Source organism: Henningerozyma blattae, chromosome 5, assembly GCF_000315915.1.
Source record: "Henningerozyma blattae CBS 6284 chromosome 5, complete genome".
Classification (NCBI taxonomy): Eukaryota; Fungi; Ascomycota; class Saccharomycetes; order Saccharomycetales; family Saccharomycetaceae; genus Henningerozyma; species Henningerozyma blattae.
Window position 1 is genome coordinate 824409 of NC_020189.1, and position 25928 is coordinate 850336.

Below are 25928 nucleotides of genomic sequence, written 5' to 3' on the forward strand. Positions count from 1 at the left end.
GTACAATAAGATTCTGTAGGAATCATAACTGTATCAATATCTATGTCAAACATATGCATACTTATATACATATATAGCTACTTATTCAGTAATAATTTAATAACCTGAATTTATGATTTCTACATCAAGATTAACCAAATTTTAATCTCAATCGAGATACTCTTGTATTTGTAATGTAGTACAAAGTCATAAATATTTTGACCATATATTTTTATTGCAAATATAGTTACTCAAGAATTCATTCATATTCATTCTTTATAAAATGTGGTATGTAACATTTGTTTACATCGATTGCACTGTGCGGACTCTTCTAGGCAATTTCCAATTATGGTAACCCCGAGAATTGTTTTTTCTAGAAACTACTGGAAACTCCCCTAGCCAAAATTTGAAATAGAAGGTACCTTAGTTAAATATTTCAAAAAACTTAAATGCTATATATATACAAATAAGTTAAAGTTGAGATCTTGAATCATTTAGAAGAAAAAAAAGATTACAAATAAAATAAGGTTTAGACACATCCGTTTCCAACAAAAATAATTAAATATGTTAAGACGCACCATATCAAGTCGTGCATATATACATCCGTTGAAAAGAGGCTTAAGGCTTCCATATTCCTCATTTTCTTCTTCGCTTTCTTCTGTGTCAGTTCCAAATTCTAGTGTTAAAAGATTAAATTTTTCGTTAAGGAATTCAATATCCTCACCCTCCATTGTTCCAATCAATAATCAAATCACTACAAAGAGATTCTATGTTTCAATCAATAAAAAATCTGGTGAAGATGATAATCAGCCTGCTTTAGTAAAATATGGTACTAATTTAACAGCATTAGCAAAACATGGGAAATTAGATCCTGTCATTGGTAGAGACGATGAAATAACAAGAGCAATTCAAATTTTATCCCGTAGAACCAAAAACAACCCTGTCTTAATTGGTAGAGCAGGTGTCGGTAAAACTTCATTAATTGATGGCTTAGCTCAAAGAATCATTAGTGGCGATGTCCCTGATTCATTAAAGGATAAAGAATTAATCACATTAGATTTAAGTTCATTGATTGCGGGTGCCAAATTTAGAGGGGATTTTGAAGAAAGATTGAAATCTGTTTTAAAGGAAATCGACGAAGCAAATGGTAAAGTTATTATTTTCATTGATGAAGTTCATATGTTATTAGGGTTAGGTAAAACAGATGGATCAATGGATGCAGGTAATATTTTAAAACCAAGATTAGCAAAGGGGCTACGTTGTATTTCAGCAACAACATTAGATGAATATAAAATAATTGAAAAAGACCCTGCTTTGGCAAGAAGATTTCAACCAATCTTATTAAACGAACCTTCTGTGATAGATACAATTTCTATTTTGAGAGGTTTGAAAGAACGTTATGAAGTTCATCATGGGGTTAGAATAACTGATACTGCCTTAGTGTCTGCTGCTACTTTATCCAATCGATATATTACAGATAGATATTTACCAGATAAAGCGATTGATTTAGTTGATGAAGCTTGTGCGGTTTTAAGATTACAACATGAATCAAAGCCAGATGAAATTTTAAAATTAGATAGATCAATTATGAAAATTAAAATAGAACTGGAATCGTTAAAGAAGGATACTGATCCAATCTCAATTGAAAGAAAAGATAAATTAAAAGAACAATTGAATCTTGAAAATGAAAAATTAGATAGATTGATGAAAGTATGGGAGAATGAAAAGAGACAAATTGATAAGGTTAAAACTTTGAAAAAAGAATTAGAAGAGGCTAAGATTAATTTAGAACAATTTCAAAGACAAGGTGACTATAGGAAGGCTTCTGAATTAAGTTATTCAAAAATACCAGCAATTGAAAAGGAAATAAAATCTTTTGAGAAAAAAAATCATATTAACAATGAAAATGATTCAAATGGTACCGGAACAAACGAAAATATGCAGCCATTACTACATGACTCTGTTACTTCAGATGATATTTCAAAAGTTATATCCAATATGACAGGGATTCCAATTGAAACAGTTTTAAAGGGTGATAAAGATCGGTTGTTATATATGGAAGATTCATTAAAGAAAAGAGTTGTGGGGCAGGATGAAGCTATAAAAGCTATATCTGATGCAGTAAGGTTACAAAGAGCTGGTCTAACAAGTGACAAAAGACCAATCGCAAGTTTCATGTTTTTAGGACCAACAGGTACTGGTAAGACTGAACTAACAAGAGCATTGGCTGAATTCTTGTTTGATAATGAATCAAATGTAGTCAGATTTGACATGTCTGAATTTCAAGAGAAGCATACAGTATCTCGTTTAATTGGTGCTCCACCGGGTTATGTTCTTAGTGAATCTGGTGGTCAATTGACAGAAGCAGTCAGACGTAAGCCTTACGCTGTAGTTTTATTTGATGAATTTGAAAAAGCCCATCCGGATGTTTCTAAAATCCTTTTACAAGTTTTAGATGAAGGTAAGTTAACAGATTCTTTGGGCCATCAAGTTGATTTTAAAAATACTATTATTGTCATGACGTCTAATATTGGGCAAGATATTTTATTATCTGAAGTAAAAGACTCACAAGATGATACTGGGAAGATTGATGAAAAAACGAAATTACAGGTGATTGAAAAGGTTAAAAAATCTTATCCACCTGAATTTATTAATCGTATTGATAATATGATTGTGTTCAATAGATTATCTAAGGAGGTATTATCTTCCATTGTAGATATTAGAATAAATGAAGTCCAAGAAAGGTTGAATGAAAGAAGGATCAAATTAGAATTAACCGAGAAAGCAAAAGAATGGTTAACAAATAATGGTTATGATCAATTTTATGGTGCAAGACCATTAAATCGTTTAATTCAAAAATCTATTTTAAATCCTATGGCTACTCAATTATTGAGAGGTGAAATTGTAAGTACAGATACCGTCCAAATTGATGTTGAGAGTAAAACCAACAAATTGAAATTAATTCCAATTCATAACACAGCTGAAATTGATAATGAAACCAATGAAAATAATACTGCTGATTCTGAATAAATAAATGGTATAATGCACTTGTAAAACATGTCAATACTTTTTTCTATATCACTTATAAAATTTTTATGTAGACTTTTAATTTAATGAATACAAGAAACTTTTGTAGTCTTTAATGAAGTGTTTGTTCTTTTTTTACATCTTTATATATATATTATATCAAAAGCAGGCATATCTATAAAATATTTATAAATCTCTTTCGAAGAAATTTTATAGAATCATATGAAACTATGAATTTAGGGAAATTCTTTTAATTAGTAGTTTAGTGAGCAGTACGGATAATACCAGCAGCAATCAAAGTTTGGATCTTCTTAAAAATTTCTGGATTTTTCATATGCTCCTGTAAAGCAGCAGGATTAGTTTGTGCTTGCTGTAAGATACTTTGCATAACTGGATCTTGCATAATAGCGGCAACTTCTGGATCTTTCATAGCTCTTTCGTAAGTTTGTTCTGGGGTTTCATTAGCATTAGATGGTTGGAATCTTTGTTGATTGGCCTTTAAGTATAATTGATCAATTTCTCTTGAATTAGCACCATTATTTAATTCCGCATCTTTAGTACGAGCAGCATCTAAAGTTTCGATTGCTGGGACAAAATCTTTAATAGCAATTTGAGCAGTAGCCTTTCTGATATAAGCTCTAATAAAGTTTGGATCTTTTTCAATTGCGGTATTACAGTCAGTGATTGCTTCTGGGAAAGACATTAATTTAGATAAAGCAGCAGCTCTATTAGAGTAACCTCTTGCATCAGATGGATCTCTGGCAATCATTTCAGTATAAGCTTTAACAGCATTTGGCCAATCACCCTTAGTGAAATATTCTTTACCTTCTAATCTAGCTTCTTCAGCCTTTTCTGGGTTAATATAAGCTTCTGATTCTTGTTTTTTTAAGAGCTTTTCAGCATTTCTTAGCTTTGTCAAGACCTCAGCAGTTCTGTGTTCAGTTAAAGATTTTTGATAATAGTTAATAGCGCTCTTGATATCATTCAATTTCATATAAGAATTAGCGATACGAGTAAATGATTTAGCAACAAGCTTATAATCGGCTCTCATTTCTCTTCCCTTTTCTACAGCTTCATGCAAAGTTTCAATAGCAGTTTGGTAATCACCTTTTTCAAATTCAGCGGCAGAACGGTTATTTAAGTATGTGATATCATTATGTAATTCCCAAGCCTTATTATAATGTTCAATAGCTTCATCGAATTTATGAGCTTTATATAATTTGTTACCTTCGGCTTTTTCAGCATCAGCTGCAATTTTTGATTCGTCTTCTGGAGTGGAGGCTTCCTCCTTTGGTTCTGGAACTGTTTCTGACTTTTTAGGAGTTTCTTTCTTTGGTTCTGGAACTGGTTCAGATTTTGGAGCTTCTTTGGTAGCATTTGGGTCTCTTGGCATAGAGCTTGATTGACTTAAATCGTCCATATTCATATCAATACCCATTAGGACACCAAGAATTGTCATCAATCTTGGTTCAGTCAATAAATCTTGACCCATGGATTGCGGGTTTTGTTGGTATTGTAAAATTTTGGCAACTAATTGAGGATCTTTCATCATTTCAGCGGTTTTTGGATTTTTCTTTAAGTTTTCGATTAAATTTGGATCGTTAAAAATTTTGCCTAATCCCATATCTGGTTGAGAATGTCTAGCTTCTTGAGCTCTTGTTACTTGGCTTAACCCATCATGGGCAGCTTTATTGGAGGAATCTAATTCTAAGGCTTTTTTGTAAGCTTTTTCAGCTTCATCCAAATCACCCATACCAAAATGAGCTGCACCAACTCTGTTATAACCTTTTGACCAGGTTGGGTTGATTTTCACACATTCATTGGCATCTTCTAAACCTTTAACAAATTGTTTCTTAGAAGTGTAACAGGCAGATCTATTAGAATATAAAACATGGTTAGGAGTTTCAGAAACTTCGATAGCCTTCGTAAATTTCTCAATGGCTTCATCGTAGTTCTTGGCAACAAAGGCAGCGTTACCTTGATCTTTATATTCTTGAGCAGTCAAAGACATGACGTCCAAAATTATTTTATAGTATTAAATTGATGTTTTATCAATTGATTGGAACACAAATTTCTAAGGGAAAGCCAATATAAAATTCTGTTCCACTAGGGATTTTTTTTTTATTATTCATTTCGGATTTTTTTATAGTATGTAATATAGTTTTTAATACCGGCCAAAATGGAATTCTATATTTTCTGGAGAAACAGGAAAAGCTTCCAGAAATTTCTATGGAACATCACGTGCTGGATTTATTATTTAACAAAGTATTAGTGATAGGTGAAGTATATTTGATCTATTGATTGCTGTTAGCTACTTGTATGATAGGTATTCTCGAATATTATACAAGTAATCTATTATAAATAGTGGCATACATATATATAATATAGAGTTGTGAACATGTGTCCTACTTATGTTTCAAAGAGCAATCTAGATACTATAAATCAATTTAAACAAGCATAAAGTTAATCTTTTTCATATTCTTCGAGCCTCTTTGGGGTGATACTTCCAACAAATGGAAATGTTAATTTTTAAAATCGAGTACTTGATTCTTTCTTCCTTTTTATTTAAATCATATCTAAAATTCCAGCTTCAAATATTTATGGTGACATGTGTATTCAACAATTTAATAATTCAACAAAAATAGATTGAATAAATATGGAAGTTTTGCGCATTATCTCTCTTACATGTTATGATTCAATACTTCTATAAATAATATATATATATAAAGTTTAATTGATGACATGCAAATCAAATATTTTCAAGAAAGAAGTCCGGGTTATTATTGAAACTTTAAAATATAGTGGTGAGATATAAATAATGCAATAAGATTATTTATAACATTTCATTAGATCATTGTCTGTAATGTTTATTTTTTTAACTTAAAAAAAGATGCCAAAACAAGACAGGATGAATAGTTTTGATGGACAAACCCAAGCATTTGTAAATTGGCTTGTTGATGAAGCAAAAATCAAGATCTCTGATAAAGTTGAAGTACAAGATCTTAGAGCTCAGGGCCAAGGTAGAGCACTAGTAGCTGTTCAAGATATTTTGAAGGATGAAGTGCTATTTGAGATACCAAGAGAGTGTCTTTTGAATGCAAAGACATCTTCTTTGGTTAAAGATCATCCAGAATTGAAAGTTAATTTGGAACAAGAACTAGGGCATTGGGAAGGCTTGATTTTATGTATATTATATGAAAAATTGGTTAAAAAAGAAAGTAGTCATTGGTTTCCTTATTTTAGTATTCTACCAGAGGCAGAAGAGATAAATAGTTTAATGTACTGGAATGACGAGCAATTAGAAAATTTGAAACCTTCTTTGGTTCTAACTCGTATAGGTAAAGAGGCTGCGAAGAATATGTTTGATTCAATTGCCATTTTCATTACTACGCATGGTTTACGTGATGAAATATCTCCATTGAGTTGGGATCTCTTTGTTCATGTTGCAAGTATTATTATGTCCTATTCATTTGATGTTGAATTGCCTGAAAAGCAATCAAATGATCAAGAAGATGGGCAAGACGAAAATGAAGAGTATGAAAATGAATGTATAGCTAGAGATGGGTATATGAAATCAATGGTTCCATTAGCAGATATTTTGAATTCTAATACAAACCGGTGTAATGCACACCTAACTTATAGTTCCACAACGTTAAAAATGTTTGCAATTGCTGATATTCCAAAGAATGGACAAATTTTTAATATATATGGTGATCATCCAAATGCTGAAATTTTAAGAAGGTATGGATATGTTGAATGGGGTGGATCTAAGTTTGACTTTGCTGAAGTTAGATTACAAAACGTTGCTGACATTATTTGTAACAAATTTAATATAACTGAAACAAAATTTGAAAAACTGATCAAGATATTTCAAGAAAATGTCACTATTAATGAATTGTTAGAGGATGAAAGCATAATACTTGAATCATATGATTGTTATAATGATGGTACAATATTGCCAGAAATAATTATATTATTGCAGATATTATGTACATTTTTGTCCATGGATTTAGTTGAAAAATACGTTGATGATGAAATAATTGAATCTCAATTGGAAAGGGTAACTAAGAAATGTACTCAGTTAATTAGTGGTGGTCGTATTACTTCAATGGTTTGTGACCTTTGGAAACAAATTGTATGTGCAAGAGAGAAGGAATACCCATCTCATGCTAGCCGTGAACAAGTAATTCAATTAAACCAATATTTAAATACCGATGGATTAAGAAACAATATGGCATCTGAAGTGTTAAGAAATGAATTTCAATGTTTACAAAAATGTGAAGATTCTATAAAGAATGAATTTACCATCATTGATGATCAAAAATTATTGAATAATGTATTGAAAAGAAAATCAACAAATGAGCAAAATTCAATGCCAGAAAAGAGGCAGAAAATATAGGTATATATGCGAAATGTGTATAAGTGTAATAATATGTAAATTAAAATTTAGTCATGTGGAAGTTAGATGATTTGAGGCCAGATACAAATTTTGAATGTATGGTGAGTAATATTTAAAGGGAAAGGAGTAGAGAGAAGAGGGGGATTATAATGAAAATTAAACAAATGAAATATTACAGTCGAACCAAATAAATTTGACTATTAGCAAGCTCCACTTCGTCATTGACAGCATTTGTTTTAAATGAATCATCTGAAGTTGCAACTAATAATATCCGGCCATTACAAATCAACTTGACAACTGCATTATTGTTGAATCTAGGGAATTGTTGTATTCTCTTACGAATTGATAAATCCCATAGAGATACTAGACCATCTGAGCCTGATGTATAAAGTGTATTTGTATTCGGAGCAAAACAAATGCTATTCACGGGATAAGTGATCTGAGCATCCTCTAGGTTTAAATAATGGCACCTAAATGCATAAGTTTGAGTTGGATTTTCAAAATATTCAACAGCAACTCTCCCATCAATACCCCCATAGGCATAACTTTGGAAATCAGGCGCAATCTTAATATCTCTGATTTGAAATTTCAGACGGAAATCTAAGTTAGACGTTTGATTCAATTGCCCATACTCATCAATTTTAAATAGCCGTATATGTTTTCCTGTGCTCCCTACTAGCAACATCCCATTCTCTGTACCATCAATAGCAAGTATTTTCTCACCTTTGGGTAATTGGTGTTTAGAAACGACTAAATTGGAATAAGGATCAACAACTTGTAGTAGCCCATCCCATGAGCCAGTAATAATATGAGCTTTGCTCGAACATAGAGAACATATTCCTAAATTAGAAGAATTCTCACCACTCTCAACCAATGTACCATTCTCAAAATCAACAAAGAACAACTCACCTTCAACACTTCCTACAAATACATAATCTAACACAACTGCCACGCTTATTAGTCCGGCAGTATGTGTTATTCTATTAACATCAGCAATCATATTATTCTCATCTACAGAATATAATGTCACTGACCCATCCCAACAAGCTACTACAAACTGATCGTGACCAACAAAGGCCATACCGCCAATATAATCTTGGGGTACGGGGTTCAACTCCACAATATTAGACATAACAATGTTTTTTTATAGTTCCTATCGTACCTTCAAAAAGATTTTTTGGAGATTATTACTTGATGTGGTACGATATAGTCAAAAATTAAAGGAATGAGACCTAGCAGAAGTGTCATTCCTCCAAGATATTATGATAATCATGTATTTGTTTATTTTTTTTGAGGGGGAAAGTTTAATTAAGCAATGACCTCATCAGAATGTGTTTTCAATTTTCAGCCGATTTCGCGAACTTTATAAATCCAAATACCTATTGAAATTTCAGTTATGATTTTGTAGCTTAATTATTGATGATCAGAATATAGGAACCGGTTTAAACGCAGAGTCTATAAATAGTAAAGTCACCAGACTACCCGCGTGTATTTAGCACTTATCCTGTGTCCATAGACAAAGAGTAGAACTTTATATTCAAGAGGTATTCTCCAAGTTGCATTTAATATTATATTTATTCTCATTTAATAACAGTTTTTCCCCACAGCCCACCATCGTTTAACAATAATAAACCATTCTATAATTTTAGAGGGATGGATTCAGTAAAGAGTTTTTTTGTAAAAGATTCTGATTCAGATAGTATTTCTCATGGTAATCATTACCATAAAGGACATAGCAATGAACATAAAAAACGGCCACGGTCTAGTTCAATACTACAAACCCTAACAATTCCAGAAGATGATGAAAATGATCTCGAGCAATCTTCAATCGAAGGATATAATCCTAGTCCCGGTCTTCAGAAGTTGGTAACCGATACTCTTGTAGAAAGAATATTGAAAATGGCGTTACCTCCTTCTACCGAACTAGGAGCACAAGCTTTGGAACATAGAATTGAGGCTGGTAAAGTACGGCCAAGATTGTCAATGCCTGTCATGAGCAGAAATTTTATACAGGCAAATTCAAGGTTTGGAGCCCCATTCATGTTTATCGATGAGATAATAAAGATTTTCAATTGGGATAATCCAGCATATACTTTATCAGTTCTCTCCATTTATTCATTTGCTATATTACAACCAGTAACCATTTTATCTTCAATACCCCTATTTTACATTTTATTTGGTATAATGGTCCCTCAATATTTATATATTCACAAACCAGATCCTGATCAATATTTAGAATCAAACCCCACCCCTGCATTCGGTCCTCCTTTAAGAGCACCTCATATCCCCAAGCCAGCCTCAGAATTAAGCCAAGAATTCGTAATAAATTTAACCGATTTACAAAATCATATGGTTTTATACGTCCAGATTTATGATTTTTTTGCTAATATTTTGGAAAATTTTGCATATTTCACTGATGATCAAAAATCCACTGTAGCATTCATTCTCATATTGGTAATTGGCGTACTAAATTTCTTCTTTTCAGATATCATTATTAAATATATACCTTATAAATTAATTCTACTAATATTTGGCTGGGCACTAGCAATTGTATTACATCCATTTTACAGAGATCGCATATTTGCCAAAATTCATTCAGAAGAGGCAAGAATTAGAATTCTTACGTTTACAAACAGATATGAAGAATTTTTAGAAAGACACTTAAAAAGTTCTGAACCAAGAGAACATAGGTTTGCACAAATATATGAAATTCAAAAGCTAAAAGATAAGTCAAAAACTTGGAAACCAATTGGATTAAGCAATTCAGACTATACTTTATTTTCGAAATTAAGAATAAATGGTTTAGATATTAAAGATTATGTGGTTCAAACTTTAGATGAAATCCAACCACCAGAAGAATGGGCATGGATGGATGGTAAAAGTTGGGTACTAGATTTAACTCCTTCTGAATGGGTATCAAGAGAATTTATTAATGCTATTGATATTGATTCCGAAACAAAATGGGTGTATGATATTGATATCGATGGTAATAGAACTAGTTATAGAAGAAGAATGTGGGTCAGAATGTGTGTTCGAGAAATGGATGCAGATGTTGATACAAAAGAAAAAGTAGTAGATGATATTGACGAAATAGCTGATGCAGATACCTCATTTGGTAGTGTAAGAGGCATAACTAAAAGATCAATGTCAGGGAATTATCAAATCCTTAACCCAAATGCTAATATACAATTTGATAAGGAAAGTCATATTGGTGAATTACCTAGTAGAAAGAATAGATCAAGTTCTAGCTCGCTCGAGGCTGTGTCTGTTACCTCTCTTGATTCTGTTACAGACATTTTTAACTCTACACTTTAATATTTTTATTTAATTTCCAACCCTGTTCTATGACTAGATCTAGTCAAAACTTAACAACCAAAAAAAAAAAACTAAAAAGAAAAACTGATATACTCAATTATATAATATATCGTTAACACACCTTTGAAATATTGAGTAATATAATGTAATGTTATCCTATAAACAAAAACGACTAATAATTATAATGCTTATGATAATGATGATGATGATAAAAATTCTAATTAACTAGCCTCCATGTAATTAGTGATTAAAGTTCACATATTTAATGAAATATCTATATAAAAATATTAGTATAGTAATGTATATAGCTTTTAAAGAGGTAGTTCCATGATAAAGATAAGTTCAAAATTTCTGCTTATGCTTTATATGGTATGATGCAGAATGGGAGATAACCTTAGAAGGGGGAAGAACTTTAAAGAGTATTTAGTTCATATTATATTAATTTTTCATAAAGCTCTCCAAACTCAATACAGAAGAAGAACTTTTCAATTTTTGATCGTTCTTTTCTTTCAATCTATTGAGTAATGAGTTCATTTTTCTCTTTTTAGATCTGTCTCTAGCAGAAGTTGTCTTCTTTTCAACTTTATTAGCCGACTTTTTACTTGGCCAAGTTGCTATAAAATCCTCCTCCTTCTTATTATCTTCACGTTTTTTCCCTATATTTGGGGTTTCTAATTCAAATTTAGAACAATGTTTGCAGTTTCTACAAGTATACTTCAATATTCTCTGTTGGCCGTTATCACCTTCTATATTTTCTACTAGCATATCAAAATTAACATTAGGTATCCTTACACACCCACAAGACCCACAAAATTTTGAGTCTTTAGTAGTTATTATTTCGGATAGTTGTAAATGATATCTTTTGCTAGCATTTAGAAAATTTTTAAAATAAAAGCCAGACAATTGGGGTATGCCAAGACTGGGAAGGAAATGGATTAAATCATATTTTTGGTTAAGATGCCTATCTCTAAACTCTTGTTCACCCCTATTCATTTGTTAAAAGGTTGTAGCTTGAATGCTCGTAGATACTAAGTTGTATCATTTTATACAATTTTCAGGTCAAGCAAGAAAGTGATGAAATTTTCATGGGTCATTTAAAGTCCGTACAAATTATGCGATGGCGTGTATGGAAAAAGGAAAAAAAAGCACATTTGATACACTTTTCCTCAGTAAGCTTTTCATTTAATTTCTTTATAAACTTTCTTATTGAACAGCATCTGTGGCTTCTTTTTGAAGTTTTTCTAATAATGCAGTGGCTGATCTTGTTCTAATTGCAACACCTGTTGTTAGACTGGTGCCTCTCTTATTGTAAGAGGGAGATAAATGATATTTAGAGTCATGCTTCTTTTTAAGAGGGCTTGACTTACGTACTCTTTTTGGAGAATAATATGACTTCTTGCAAGAACCTTCATAATCACTAGTTGGAGTAAGAGGTAAAGAATTTTTATGTTTTGACGGTATGCAGAGCGTGGGAGAGCGTTCCTTTGCCGGAGTAGCAGGAGGACTTTGAGGTATTTGAGTTTGTTTTAACTCTCTTTTAACAACACCAAGAAGTTTCGGATGAGACTCAGAAATAGTAGATGAATTGAAAAAAGTTGGCTCTTGTTTCTTTAAAAACTCTACCCACTGATCACAATTTGTTTTAATATGATAATCGATAACACCCTTCCAAGTCGATAAAGGTAAGTCTGTTTTATTGACTAATATTACAATACCGTTGCGATCATGAACACGTTTACTCATTTGCTTGACCAATTTTTTAACACCATCAACTTTTAAGCTTGTTCCCATAATAATAAAAATATCTGGATAAGTACTTGTAACATCTATATGCAACCCTTTTGCAATTACTTCGCCAGAAGGATGGTTTTCACCGTATAATACAATATTTGGTCTTAATACACCACATTTCCCTAAAGATCGTTTACCTCTATTAATTCTATCATTATTTGCCCTTTCGCACTTTGAACAATTGGGTAATTCACCATTTTTAAATTGAGTTATATTTGAATTTGTCCATTTGGTTGAAGTATAGCATTTTGTACAACATAAACTATTAAGATCGCCATGTAGCTTGATGATGTCTAAATTATTCCAAATTTTTCTAAAACCCTTAATAACATTCAGATCAAATTCACTATCAGTTGAGCTTTGTAAATTTAATAGTGATTCTAATCCATCAATATTTTGAGTATAGCATCTTAATAACTTTTGTTTATCTCGTAGGAGAGCGATAAATTTATGTGTTTCTGTCGGTCTTGCTTTGCATGTACAACTGTATAATTTTTCCATGAATGATGCAAAAGCAGCTATGGAATCTTCATCTCTAAATAAAGAAATATCAAATAAATCTTGACCTGATTTGATTAGTAGGTGAGGATATTGCTTGCGAACAGCATTATAAAGCCCGGTTGCTGATCTAAAATCAGGAATACCAGCATTACATGAAATCCCAGCACCAGTTAGCATGACAATTCTATTATTATTTGATTTGAAGATTTTCTTCGAAATTAACGATAGGTGAGGATCATTATTATGTAAGGTCTTTATTTGAATTAATTGTGGTGTCTCGTCACTTTCTAGATCATTGTCTACAAAAGGATTCATTTTATTTTATTGTATGTTATTCCTTTATTAGGTCTAAATAAGCAAACAGCAATAACCTCTTAAATTCTCTATATATTTAAAATTGTCATTTGTTTAAAAAACAAATAAAGGCACTACTTATAAATGGATCAAAAATGAATTATAAAATTATACAGGCGTTACAAACGGTAAAAGAGGATTATCTGTCAGTTTAAATTAGTTGACTAGCCTCATCACATTTTCCGAAACAGGAAAGGTTATTGTTAAGATGGCAGAGAAAATTTAACATGAAATAAGGTGAAAAAAACATTTAGAAAATAGAAAATTGGAAAAAAAAAGGAGTGATCATAAAAAGCATTAAAAACTAGTTAACAGTCATTATACAATATTTTAAATAATAATTTTGTAAAATAGTAAATTTTTAGTAAAAGATGACTGACTATATAGTAATATTGAGAATCATTTGTATAAAACAACTGGCTAAATGAAGCTTGTTTAGTTTTTACAGTTTCAAATTTGCTTGGAATTATACAGTTATGTATAAGTTTTGCAATAATATGTGGTAGCCTTTGAAAGATAAGAACTATAGAGAACAGATCATCATTTCTCTATTTGGATATCAGTTAATTTAAATAGGAAACCATTATTAACAAAAGGAATAATTTGAAATTTAAAAGTCGGTTTAACTCGTGATAGTCAATAAATTAAAAATGGCAGATTGATATGAAGAGATTATGTTATACATTAATAGAAGAACAAAGATTGTGAAGCATGTAGTTGTAGATGGAATTCTTTGACTAACCACTCTGACTGTTAACAGCTAACTCCATAATTAAACGAGTACTTAAATGTAGGAATGGATAGGCTGAAAAAGTGCACATTTCATCTTCTGACATATTTAAATTATTAATTGGCTTACCTGTACTTGATTCCCAACCATCAAATTTAAAATCAACTAAATAATTATTTGCTTCAATTTGAAATAATTGAATGACCATTTTCATTAAATCTGGTATAGTAGTAGTAGTGTTCGAGTTATTGCTGTTTGCATTTTGATCAAAATCAGGTGTATTCATATTATATTTCCATCTAACTCTAATAGTCCACAAATCTTGTTCAGATGGTCTTGCCCATTCAGCACCAAGATTTTTCAAAGCGATATAAATTTCACCCATAACATCCAATGGGTAAGATCTTGATCGTATACCAAAATGCCACTTTGTCTTCGATTTTTTAGTTACTAAAGAAGAGATCTTTGATGCTGCAGGAAGACCTTGAGCTAACATGTTTGCTCTATGGATTTGTGGTAGGGAAGTAGGTAAGATTGAAATGGTTGAATCACCTTCCTTTGAGGAATCGGTAAATAGAGGAGGACGAACTAAACGTTGATTTGAATGTGGATTTGTGTTACCGTTACCATTAAATCCATTTGGATTAGTACTACTACTATTTAGATTCAATTGATTGTGATTCAAATCTAATGAATTAGACTTATGATGGTAATTTCTTTGGAAAGATGGTGGTGATTGAGCTAGGAAAGTATCCATTTCACCTCTTGTATTTTCATCTGATTTCAAATTTTTTATTAATGATTGATTTTCTCTTATTAATAAATAAGCATCTCTAATTTCATTTAGCGGTAAATTATCTTCACCTGATTGTAAAGCTTCATAAATTTCATCAATTTCATAACCCATAGTCTTGGATAATGCAACGACCAATTCATTATCAATTTCTTCAGGTTTAAATGGTATAAAAGAACCTGCATTTTCATTATTAGAGTTATTGTTTTCCTTGTTACGTTGATCTTGAGAATCATTACCAGTAGTGGATTTAGTATCTTGTTGAGGTATCAAATATTCTGGTAATTCTACCTTAAACCATTCATCTTGCATAATTTCATGGATACTAATTCTATTCAATGGGTTAACAATCAGCATTTTCTTGATTAAACTGCTTGCACCTTCAGATAAAAATCTTGGTAAAGTATAAATACCATTATTAATATTTTTGAAAAGAACAGGTATACTTTCATCATCAAATGGTAAACGACGACATAACATGACGTAAAGAATAACACCACAAGACCATACATCAACCTCTGGGCCTGCATATAATTTACCACTAATAACTTCTGGTGCAGCATAATTTGGTGAACCACATGAAGTCTTTAAGAAATTCCCATCAGTCATAATATTTGAAAGACCAAAATCTGCAATTTTCACATTCAAATGTTCATCCAATAATAAATTTTCTGGTTTTAAATCTCTATGAACAATTTTATGTCTATGACAATAATCAACTGCAGAAATAATTTGTTGGAAAAATCTTCTAGCTTCTTGCTCACTCATTTTATCCCTTTGGACAATGTAATCGAATAATTCATTGTCAGCATATTCAATAACCATGATAATTTCATCTTTAGATTTAATAACATCATATAATTTAATGATATGTGGATGTCTTAATAATCTCAAATATGAAATTTCTCTTTCAATTCTCCCTTGCATGTCACTCTTTGCTAAGACTTTCCTATTTATAATCTTTAAAGCAACTTTTTGACCAGTAGTGGCATGATATGCTAGTTTAACCTTACCAAAAGAACCCTCACCTAAGGTCTTGATAATTTGATAGTTACCAATTTTAGAGCCATCCTTTAAACCTCCATTCCTTTGAGATTGAGAATGGCCATGACGATGGTGGTGATGATGATGATGGTGTTGTTGATGTTGTTGAGAAGGTACTGAATTATTATTACTCATTGTGATATGTCAATCAGATACTGTTTTATCTCTATGTTTTATTGTATTTATCCTTGATTGCTTTTTACTTGTTTTGCGCTAATTCCACTATTTTCTTGATTGTATGATTATTAAACAAGAAGGTAGAAGTATGTTAAAAAATAATAAAAATTATAATTTTTCAATTCTTAGCTGCTGAAATAGTAATCAAACGCCTGTTTAAAGACTTATTAATTGGTCTTGGCTGGCCTATAGTTAAAGGTAATGTAAAACCCGCAAATACAGACAAATTTAGTCGTTGTTGTTTGTTGTTGGGCCCTTTTTTTGGCGTTTTCAAGGATCTGTTTTCCACTTCAAGGACCTTTTGTTTTATTAATTCCTGGTTGATTCAAATTATCCAATTTGCGAAATCTTCCCTCGCCGAAATTCTTTTGAAATCCGTACCGAGTGATATTTATTATTTTGAGGGGAGTGCATAAGACATTATTAATATTACATTGTTATTATCAGAGATACCATCAAATGAATATTTGTAAGCAGGAATTTTTAAGCAGGAATTTGTAACAGATATTGGTAGGTACAACTTTGGTTTCATAGACTAGGTTGCGGTTTGTACAAAGGCAGTTATAGCAAGAGTCGTTAAAAATTTGTGACACTTTACGTAAGAAATTGTGGTCATTGATAGCAGGGAGAACATGAATCTGTTATAATAATATTTTTTTTCAGAAACAATATAATCTTTTTGCATGTTTGTTTTTTAATATCGAATTCATATTCTTTTCGTCTTACTTGGTGTATATATTTACTCAATGTTTACCCATCAACAAACTGAGATAGGTCAATTGGGAATAAAACTCATAAATTGTTTAAAATTCAGTAATTCGTCTATTAAGAAGAATAGCAAGTTTTTGCAATTGTTGTATTTGTTTATAGCCATTGTTATCCCAATATTTTTTATCAGTTTTCTTCTTTATTATTTGGTGTCACTTTTAGAAATGCAACAACTGTACATCTCCGAAGATTTTAATACAAGCTTGTAAAAAGATATTTTTATAGAATTTAATATTGAAAAAAATAAAAAAATGAAGCTTTAAAAATAATGGAAACTCGTGTTTGATAGATCATCCCTTTTTACCAATATCTGCCTGTTGAACCATATATTCTAATAGAATACCTTACTATCAAAAAATTCAGAAAAAAAGCACCATATGAAATTAGTAAATTTTTTGAAAAAACTTCGTAATGAGCAATTAACTATTGAATTGAAAAATGGTACTACCATATGGGGTACTCTTCAGACTGTTTCACCACAGATGAATGTAACATTAACGGATATAACTTTATCACTACCAACTAATAAAAATCCTCAAGCTCAAGCAGCATTTTTTTTAGCATCAAACTCAAATAATACATCTTCTAATTCTAGCTCAAATTCAGATATTCAATTGCAATATATTAATGTTAGAGGCAATACAATTAGACAAATAATTCTACCTGATTCACTCAATTTAGATTCTCTTCTGATAGATGAACAACAACTACAAAGACTAAGGAAATCAGGTAAATTGGTAGATGATTCTAGTAAAAAGAGAAGGAGAGATTATGGCACAAATACTTCAAAACGTCTAAGAAGAGGCATCTAACTTTTATGTTTGTGATCATCCTCAAATAAATACTATTTACATACCTACATATTTACATACTAATGTATTTTTTTTTACCTCTATACGTTATGAGCATTAAATTCTCATTTGTATAATATTAATGAATTAATAATGATATTTGGATCAAATTGATATATATATGTACATATATTTACATGAATGACTAAGCGATTCACTATGGTAGGATTTTTTAATTTTATTGAATATATTATTTGTAATATCGGATGCCATATGACTAGAAATAAGTAATCTTTTCAGATTTCTTCTTTTCCAATTTCCTTTCATAAGATTTACCACGATATTTAATAAGCATCGCATCAATATTAGCAATACCCTTGGCTTTCTTTGCATCCCTCTCAGCTTTATTCAATTCATGTTTATGACCCTTTGGTCTTAATACACCTCTCATCATTGGTTTGTTCTCATATTTTTCTAAAAAGAATGATTTGTTTGGTATTGGTGGTAATAGTTCTGTTATACCGAATTTGTAAGCCTCCTTATATAATACACTTAATCTTCTCAAAGAATATTTTGGATTGTGATGTTTACCACTTATTGGATGCTTATTTGGTAAAAATGGATTAGCAGTGATATCATATGTAGAAGTGGGTTTATTACTATATGTTATTGATGGTGGATATTTATGGAAGAAATTTTTCAATTTAGTAGGTAATTTGTCAAAATATTGTCTATTCATCTTTGATATTTATTGGCTTAATTGTATTTTATTTCTGTCCTATGGTCACTTAGTATTTGGTAGGTATTAGAACACTATATAAAAAAAAAGGATTCTTTTAATATAAAGGTATATTTTAATATAGATTTTCTAAATTTTAAAAAATATGTATAGGCGAAAAACCCAATTCGAGTCCGATATAAATAAAAAAAATGCGATAAATTAAAATATAAAATACAAAATATTTATACATACACAGTTTATAGATGAGCTACTCAAATAGATAACTCTTTAGTAACTTGACGTAATTTCGAACGTTGTTCAACATCCCAATTGTATAGTCTTGCACAATTAACTTCCATTGTTGTGATATTTTCTCTTAAAAATTCCGCATCTTCTTGTGCAAGAGTTAATGATTCATTAGCATCACTTAATCTCTTATTTAATAATTCAATAGCTTCATCTAAAGTATATTCCATCATTACATCAGCACCTAACCAAAGACCAACTTTGTCTGTGGTTACATTAGCCTTGGTATATAAAGTATCATTTAATTGATAATTCATTTCAATTTCTTGATTTTCATCATCTTCTGCTTCATTCTTTTGTAGTAACAAGCTTTTACAAATCTTTAGAGTATTTTGGATATCTGGTATACGTACATTTAATTGGTTTATAGTAGAATTCTTGGATTCTAGCATAAATTTATATTTTGATAAATGTTCTTGGAATTGATTAAAGACTAATTCAAAATCAGTTGGTTTTTTAATGTAATCTTCAACCTTTTCAACAAATGGAGCTTCTGGGATACCTCTTGGATTAGTCTTAGTTGAATTGAATAATGAAGACATTTTGAAAGTATGAATGGTTGTATATGTTTGTTTCTATCTATGCGAAGGTTTGTTATAAGAATGTTTTTTATGATGCTTTTTCTAAATAATGATTTTTTTTTCCAAGCTATCTTTTACCGGTAATGATTAACAACTTAAAAAATAAAAAAAAAATGCAGATTGTTTAAGATTGTAATGAATAGAGAATAGGATAAAGCTCTTAAGACCTGGCACATTCTTGTTTACTCCATAGTTTAGTTTCTAGTGCCATTGACCTAATGCAGCAGATTTGCTACTATAAAGCTCTGAAAATAGAGTTTTATAAAACTAATGCCATCGAATATAAAAATATTGTAAAGTAAACTATTAATACACTAGTAATCTTGTCCTTTAAATCTTTTTTCTTTAGTTATGTACAACTTTTATCTCTATAAAAAGGTAACTAAAGTAGTATTCAGTTTGATAGTATAATAAATTATAGATTGATAAACCTATTAGAAGGGAATAAAATCATATAGACAAGTTATTTTTATATTTAAATATATAAGATAGATAGATAAATATAAAATAGAATATATTAGTTCGTTGGTGCATTGGGAATGTGTATTATTGGGAATATTAAATAGAAACAAAAAAAAGGCAACGTGGATGATTGTAATAATAAAAGTGAATAACTGATTTATTCAAATATGATATTTACAGGGTATTAATTGAAGTCAACAATTAATAATCCAACTATTACTAATATCATGCTAATTTTCGATCCAATTATTTAGCACGAGCAGCTAAATATTCTGAGACAAATTTTTGTTCCTTTTCAGAGTCACATAGTTTAGCTAAATCTGGCACTAGAGGTTTCTTTGATTTGAAAGGGTTTGGAATAAGAAACAAAGATAAGGTACCAAGTGTACCCAATGCAAGGTAATGGTTTGGGACAGTTCTACCCATAATAACATATGCGGCCATTTTTAATCTATAGCTTTGAGTGTGTGAGGGGTGTATAATAAGCTGAGCAAACAGAAAATAAACGTATTTTAGTCTAAAGATTTAATCAATAAATATGTAAATGCATATAAATTATTTAATTTTAAGTTATAATTATCTCTCGGATAGTGTTATCCTTATTTTTTTTTTCGACTAGGCCGATGAATCCCCGGTGACAAATTAAGGGTTGATAGGGTTGATCGTAATAATAATTAAAATTAATATGCTTAATAGATTTAAGACAAGTCTCTTAATAGATTTAAGAGAAATCTCTTAATATTAACATTATTGGTTAAAACAATCAAGTATGTTTGAAACTATTTAGATTATTTAAGTTTGAATCATTTCTAAATATCAGATATGAAATACTCTATTTCCTGGTAGAAACTGCCATACCAGAATCTTGGATTGTTTAGATATATAATTAGCGGAATACATCAAGAAAAAAATTTTAATTAGATTTATATATAAACGCTCGAATAAATGTGTATCCAATGTTAATAAATTAAAATGGTTTTTTTTCAGAAAACAAGATCAATATTAAAGTTAAAACAAAAATAAAAAAATATAAAAAAAAGATTTTTTTTTCTTAAATTTAAATGAATTGTGAAAGAAAAAACTTATGCAAAATATATAGAGAGAGAAAGATAGATAGATATAGATATGTGGATATTAAAATGAATTTTTTATTTCTTCAAAGGAATGTTATCGCAAAATTATTCATACCAGATTTATTAGCTAATTGAGTTTTTTTTTAAATAATTTCATTTTTTGATTATCCGCTTTTGATTTAAATTGGAATAACATATAACATACTTTTTTAGCTGTTTTATAGTGTATACTTGAATATCCTAAACTTTCCATTAATGATATAAAATGTTGTTTATTCATATACCTTGAATTTTCCATACATGGCAATGGTAATACAATGAAAATATAACCATTTGGTTTTAAAAAACTACTAAACCTTTTACACATCTCACCACGTGCAGAATGCTCCGGTACGAAGTTTAATACTAGAGAGCATGAAATTACATCAAACAATTCATTTTTATCTTGTATGAGGGGTCTTTTCATAAAATCTTGTTTTTCAATTCCCTTGATCTCTTGAGAATTTTCTAAATCAATTCTTGTCACATTAAACATACCACAAGTGGAAATTTTATTTTTCACACTTAAAGCTCCTATCTCTAGAGCAGTTCTCTTTTCGTGATTTTTATTAGATTGATTTGTCTGTTTAGCTATTGGTTCATTAGATTGTTCCTCCTTATAGAGATCTCGTAGCCATTTAACCAAAATGCCTGAAGAATCACCACCTCGTGTTGGATCTTGACCACTATTACTTGCCTTTTGATAATCTTCAATTCCTCCAGAGACAATCAGTTCATAATTAATATAATTTAATAGATGGTTTAATTTTTCATTATCATTATTTATACTTTGAATCTTTAACATATTATTTTCCATACTTAATTTTTCATCTTTAGAAATATTTTTAAATAATTGATTTAATTTATTTAATTCAAGAGAATTTTTTTTAATATCATTATTTGTATTATCATCGTTTAAAGTTTTCAATTTATTTAAAATTAGTTTTCTTTTTGAAATCAAATGATGATAACGACGAATCAATTGGCGAGCCTTGACTGGTTTGATTTTTGTATTAGGTAGTGATAAAGATTTACCAGTAATTGTTTTTCTTTTTCTAGATAACATTTATGGGTACGTTTATTTATGTATTTTTCTTTTTTTTGTCTTCTTTTTTAAAAATACTATAAACAAACAATTGCTTGTCATTTTGACTATTATAAATTTCAAAAGCGATGAGATGAGATGAGATGAGCTTAGCATAGGCGGTGAAAAATTTTATTAAGAATTGTAAAAGTAGTAAAAAAAAAAAAAAAAAAACTAAAATAAAGATAAAACAACATAAAAAAGAAACAAATTAATACGACTAACTACCCATATATTGTTTAGTAATAGGATAGTATAGTAAATATAGGGGAGAAAAGAGAATAAAAGACATAGCCAACTGATAGGACAAAAAAATAAATAAATACAAAAAAAGAAGAATAGCCAAAAGAATAACAATCCAAAAAAGAATAATCCTAAAAAGAAGAATAATCAAAAGAATAATCAAAAGAATCATCAGAAGAACAAAAATATATCGAAAACTACAAAGCCATATGTTCCTCAAGGTAAAATTGTTGAAAGCCTCATCGTTGAATTGGAAGACTGTTAAAGTTCCTGATACACTAGATGATTTTGGAGGATTTTATGGTCTTGAAGAATTAGATGGTGTTGATATTAAAGTTGTTAATGGTCAAGTTCAATTTATTCAATTGGACAATACTGAAACTAATGAAATTGCAAAAGATGAGCCTATGGAAGAAGATGGTGAGAATGCGGAGGTAGATGATGAAATAAAAGATGAAGAAGAAGTAGAAGAGGAAGAAGAGGAAGTAAGAAATGAAAAGGAAGTAGAAAATAAAGAAACAAAAGAAAAATCACACAATACTGAGACAATATACACAAAACAAACTCAATCTCAAACCTCTGATATTAACGAATCTTCATCAAATGAAAGTGAATATGAAGATGCTCAAGAAACTGTATCACCTACACCACAAGAAGAAGAATTAGAAACACAAGTATTTTCTACAAATATTGATATTGATTCTGAAATTATCCCAAGTGAGTTACCTCATTGGTGTAATGAAATACCCGATTTATCTTTCCATACCTTAGAAACTTTATCTAGATTAGGATTCCAAAAACCTACCGAGATCCAAAAAAAATCTATTCCTATTGTGATGAAGGGAACAGATATATTAGGTAAGGCATCTACCGGTTCAGGTAAGACATTAGCATACGGTATACCTATAATTGAGAAAATATTGTCTAATTTGAAAGAAGGTCAATTGAATGAAACTAGTGGGATTATTTTCACACCAACAAGAGAATTAGCACAACAAGTTGGACGTCATTTGAATGAATTTGTTTGGGGTGATCATTTCAATTCGAGTAGTATTATAACTATTACTGGTGGGTTATCATTACAAAAACAAGAAAGAATTCTTGGATATGGTAAAGGTGCTGGACAAATCATTGTTAGTACACCGGGACGGTTTTTAGAAATTATAGAAAAAGATGAGAAATATTTAGAAAGATTTAGTAAGATTGATATCTTGGTATTGGATGAGGCTGATAGATTAATTCAAGATGGGCATTTTGAAGAATTTGAAAGAATTTTGAAATTGTTAAGTAATAAAAGAAGGGAATTGAAAGAGCAAGGATATTGGCAAACATTAGTTTACTCTGCTACTTTCTCCTTGGGTCTTTTTGAAAAATTAGATAAGGGGAATAAATGGAACAAGAAAAAATTAAATCAAGAAGAAGAATTGGATGAAGTTGTTAATAAATTGATGGAAAAGATTCATTTCCGTCAAAAACCATTAGTGGTGGATATTGATCCATTTGAACAAATGAATAAACAAATCCATGAAACATTGATAGAATGTGGTGCTATGGAGCGTGACTTGTATGTATATTATTTCTTAATCATGTATGGAGGATCTACCATTGTATTTTGTAATTCTGTGAATTCAGTCAAGAGGTTGCATGATTTACTCAAATTATTGAAAATTAATAGTTTTAAATTGAATAGTAATATGGTTCAAAAGAGTAGATTAAAATCCATTGAGAATTTCACCAAGGCTAGTCGTCAAAACAATGAGACTGTTGTATTAATTGCTACAGATGTGGCTGCTAGAGGTATTGATATTCCAAGTATTGATCATGTTATTCATTACCATACACCAAGAAGTGCAGACACATACATTCATCGTAGTGGTCGTGCAGCAAGAGGTTCGAATGAAGGTGTAAGTGTGATGTTAACTACACCTGATGAAAGTGCATTAAGTTTGAAAAAACTGTTTGCCAAATTGGACAAGAAGCAAGAAGGGATCAAACTATTACCTATAGATGATGATATTTTAAACCAATTGAAGGAAAGAGTACGAATTGCTAGTGAGATTGTCAATTTTGAAAGAGGTGGGATGCATGATCGCAAAGAAAATGATTGGACTAAACAAGTGGCAGATGATTTGGGAATCGAATTAGATTCACAAGATGATGAAGAGTCTCATATAACTGAAAAGCAAAGTCTTGATAAGAGATCAAATAAGAATAAAAGAGGATATTTGAAACAATTGTTGAATGAAAATATCCGTAAAGATCATCGTAGAAGTTATTTGACTGGTGGTTTAAATAACTTGGCAGATCATGTTATACGTAAGAGAGGTCATTCTTCAATTGTAGGACAAGAGAGTGTAGACGCCTTGGAGCAATTACGTCAAGCCAAGACCAAGAGACGTCGTGTTGGTAACAAGAAAACCACAAAACGCCAACCCTAGAGCCCTACTTTCTAGCCTTCCAAACCCTATGTAACTCTACGTTTCGCACGTTTCCATAACCCTATGTACATTATGTAATATTTTCAATAACCCTATCCTCATGCACCACCAGCCCTATCGCACGCGCAGCACGTGCAAAACCCTATTGGTCTTTTTCACCTCCAGGGTCCATACCTTAAAGGTCATCTTCAGCCGTCCATGCCAAGTATAAAAACCATAGAGACATGGACCGCATCCGTATAGATCTCCTCCAATTATTCTTCTAGTCAGTTACCCTCCTTGCGGCTGAAATTAAGGGGGCTGGACCCGTCAGCCAGCCATTTTCCAGCTTCCTGTGGGCACGTGCTCCAAGTGGACTACAACCGGATGTTGAGGCGGTCACACCCGTGCACCACGCCAGCAACCACTGTTTCCTATTTTGTCGATTGCCTATGCTGCTTTGCGCTTCTGCGCCTCTTTTGTGTGCCTATAATTCCATTTCTTTTTTCTTTGTTTCCTCTCATTTTTCTTTCATTTACTTTATGGGTTCCTGTGATCCCGTTTCTTTTTTCTTTGGGTTCCTATTTTTTCTCATTTCTTTTTGCCAGCAGCCTGTATTGCCCTTTCAGGCGGTGTCGGGTGACCCCGCGTTCCTGCCAAGGCACTAAGCTGCGTGTTTTGCCACAACTGGAAATTGACGCCGCAAAAAGAAACGTGCGGATGGATCGCTACCCAGAAACGGGCGCGGAGCTATATTTCGCAGAACAATCCGTAGCCGCTAAACGCCGCGGAATCTTCAAGGACCCTCCACGGCATTTTCAACGGCATTTTCGATCGTGCCTGTCCGTTTGTGCAGCCTCCCCAGGTGTATTACCCTTTTGGGGCATGTCCGCCCAAAAATTTACATCGAGGTTTTCAATATCATGAAATTTAAATAATTAATGATAGATAATACAAATTATCTATCATATTAAATTCTTATCATATCATATTAATGATGAAAGGGTGCATGGTACTCAGGTGTTTGTTGAAATGTAATTGTATTTGCTAATAGTGATCTAATAATGATCAATACTTCTTTTATTTTTCTTTCTAAATTCTACATTCTAGTTTTCTTTGCTACGACCTGTACTAACAGTGTATGCTGATACGATCACTATATCTCATTATTAAGCTTTTTTATTTTTTACTTTCAACACATGTTGCCATTTCGATTTCATTATGTTGAAATGATGAGATTGTTAATATGTACTGAGAAGAAAAAAAAAGAAAAAAAAAGAAAAAAGAAAAAAGAAAAAGAAAAAAATTATAGTTTTTGCAATAGTAGCATTGT

At 30.9% G+C, this 25928-nt stretch overlaps 14 protein-coding genes across 14 annotated transcripts; 5 read left to right on the forward strand and 9 right to left on the reverse strand.

The window, feature by feature from the left end:
- Positions 1-543: 543 nt before the first annotated feature.
- HSP78 (chaperone ATPase HSP78) lies at positions 544-3009 on the forward strand (the record flags this gene model as incomplete). Its single annotated transcript, XM_004180854.1, has 1 exon — positions 544-3009. One exon carries the CDS (start codon positions 544-546, stop codon positions 3007-3009), a length of 2466 nt encoding a protein of 821 aa, XP_004180902.1.
- Positions 3010-3268: 259 nt separating this feature from the next.
- Positions 3269-5017, reverse strand: STI1 (Hsp90 cochaperone STI1; the record flags this gene model as incomplete). The annotated part of the gene is made up of 1 exon (XM_004180855.1): positions 3269-5017. The coding sequence occupies one exon, from the start codon at positions 5015-5017 to the stop codon at positions 3269-3271; it is 1749 nt and encodes a 582-aa protein (XP_004180903.1).
- Positions 5018-5914: 897 nt separating this feature from the next.
- On the forward strand, positions 5915-7405 carry RKM4 (ribosomal lysine N-methyltransferase; the record flags this gene model as incomplete). The annotated part of the gene is made up of 1 exon (XM_004180856.1): positions 5915-7405. One exon carries the CDS (start codon positions 5915-5917, stop codon positions 7403-7405), a length of 1491 nt encoding a protein of 496 aa, XP_004180904.1.
- Positions 7406-7577: 172 nt separating this feature from the next.
- On the reverse strand, positions 7578-8537 carry BUB3 (Bub3p; the record flags this gene model as incomplete). The annotated part of the gene is made up of 1 exon (XM_004180857.1): positions 7578-8537. The coding sequence occupies one exon, from the start codon at positions 8535-8537 to the stop codon at positions 7578-7580; it is 960 nt and encodes a 319-aa protein (XP_004180905.1).
- A 521-nt stretch (positions 8538-9058) lies between these two features.
- On the forward strand, positions 9059-10720 carry PEX29 (Pex29p; the record flags this gene model as incomplete). The annotated part of the gene is made up of 1 exon (XM_004180858.1): positions 9059-10720. One exon carries the CDS (start codon positions 9059-9061, stop codon positions 10718-10720), a length of 1662 nt encoding a protein of 553 aa, XP_004180906.1.
- Positions 10721-11158: 438 nt separating this feature from the next.
- Positions 11159-11713, reverse strand: SNM1 (Snm1p; the record flags this gene model as incomplete). The annotated part of the gene is made up of 1 exon (XM_004180859.1): positions 11159-11713. The coding sequence occupies one exon, from the start codon at positions 11711-11713 to the stop codon at positions 11159-11161; it is 555 nt and encodes a 184-aa protein (XP_004180907.1).
- A 210-nt stretch (positions 11714-11923) lies between these two features.
- Positions 11924-13327, reverse strand: TBLA0E03350 (uncharacterized protein; the record flags this gene model as incomplete). Its single annotated transcript, XM_004180860.1, has 1 exon — positions 11924-13327. One exon carries the CDS (start codon positions 13325-13327, stop codon positions 11924-11926), a length of 1404 nt encoding a protein of 467 aa, XP_004180908.1.
- A 776-nt stretch (positions 13328-14103) lies between these two features.
- On the reverse strand, positions 14104-16068 carry SNF1 (AMP-activated serine/threonine-protein kinase catalytic subunit SNF1; the record flags this gene model as incomplete). Its single annotated transcript, XM_004180861.1, has 1 exon — positions 14104-16068. The coding sequence occupies one exon, from the start codon at positions 16066-16068 to the stop codon at positions 14104-14106; it is 1965 nt and encodes a 654-aa protein (XP_004180909.1).
- A 1187-nt stretch (positions 16069-17255) lies between these two features.
- On the forward strand, positions 17256-17690 carry SMD1 (mRNA splicing protein SMD1; the record flags this gene model as incomplete). The annotated part of the gene is made up of 1 exon (XM_004180862.1): positions 17256-17690. The coding sequence occupies one exon, from the start codon at positions 17256-17258 to the stop codon at positions 17688-17690; it is 435 nt and encodes a 144-aa protein (XP_004180910.1).
- A 256-nt stretch (positions 17691-17946) lies between these two features.
- On the reverse strand, positions 17947-18408 carry MRPL25 (mitochondrial 54S ribosomal protein mL59; the record flags this gene model as incomplete). The annotated part of the gene is made up of 1 exon (XM_004180863.1): positions 17947-18408. One exon carries the CDS (start codon positions 18406-18408, stop codon positions 17947-17949), a length of 462 nt encoding a protein of 153 aa, XP_004180911.1.
- A 254-nt stretch (positions 18409-18662) lies between these two features.
- On the reverse strand, positions 18663-19238 carry PAC10 (tubulin-binding prefolding complex subunit PAC10; the record flags this gene model as incomplete). Its single annotated transcript, XM_004180864.1, has 1 exon — positions 18663-19238. One exon carries the CDS (start codon positions 19236-19238, stop codon positions 18663-18665), a length of 576 nt encoding a protein of 191 aa, XP_004180912.1.
- Positions 19239-19985: 747 nt separating this feature from the next.
- TBLA0E03400 (ATP19 family protein) lies at positions 19986-20183 on the reverse strand (the record flags this gene model as incomplete). Its single annotated transcript, XM_004180865.1, has 1 exon — positions 19986-20183. The coding sequence occupies one exon, from the start codon at positions 20181-20183 to the stop codon at positions 19986-19988; it is 198 nt and encodes a 65-aa protein (XP_004180913.1).
- Positions 20184-20939: 756 nt separating this feature from the next.
- Positions 20940-21917, reverse strand: BMT2 (25S rRNA (adenine2142-N1)-methyltransferase; the record flags this gene model as incomplete). Its single annotated transcript, XM_004180866.1, has 1 exon — positions 20940-21917. One exon carries the CDS (start codon positions 21915-21917, stop codon positions 20940-20942), a length of 978 nt encoding a protein of 325 aa, XP_004180914.1.
- A 470-nt stretch (positions 21918-22387) lies between these two features.
- MAK5 (ATP-dependent RNA helicase) lies at positions 22388-24616 on the forward strand (the record flags this gene model as incomplete). The annotated part of the gene is made up of 1 exon (XM_004180867.1): positions 22388-24616. The coding sequence occupies one exon, from the start codon at positions 22388-22390 to the stop codon at positions 24614-24616; it is 2229 nt and encodes a 742-aa protein (XP_004180915.1).
- Between the last annotated feature and the right edge of the window lie 1312 nt (positions 24617-25928).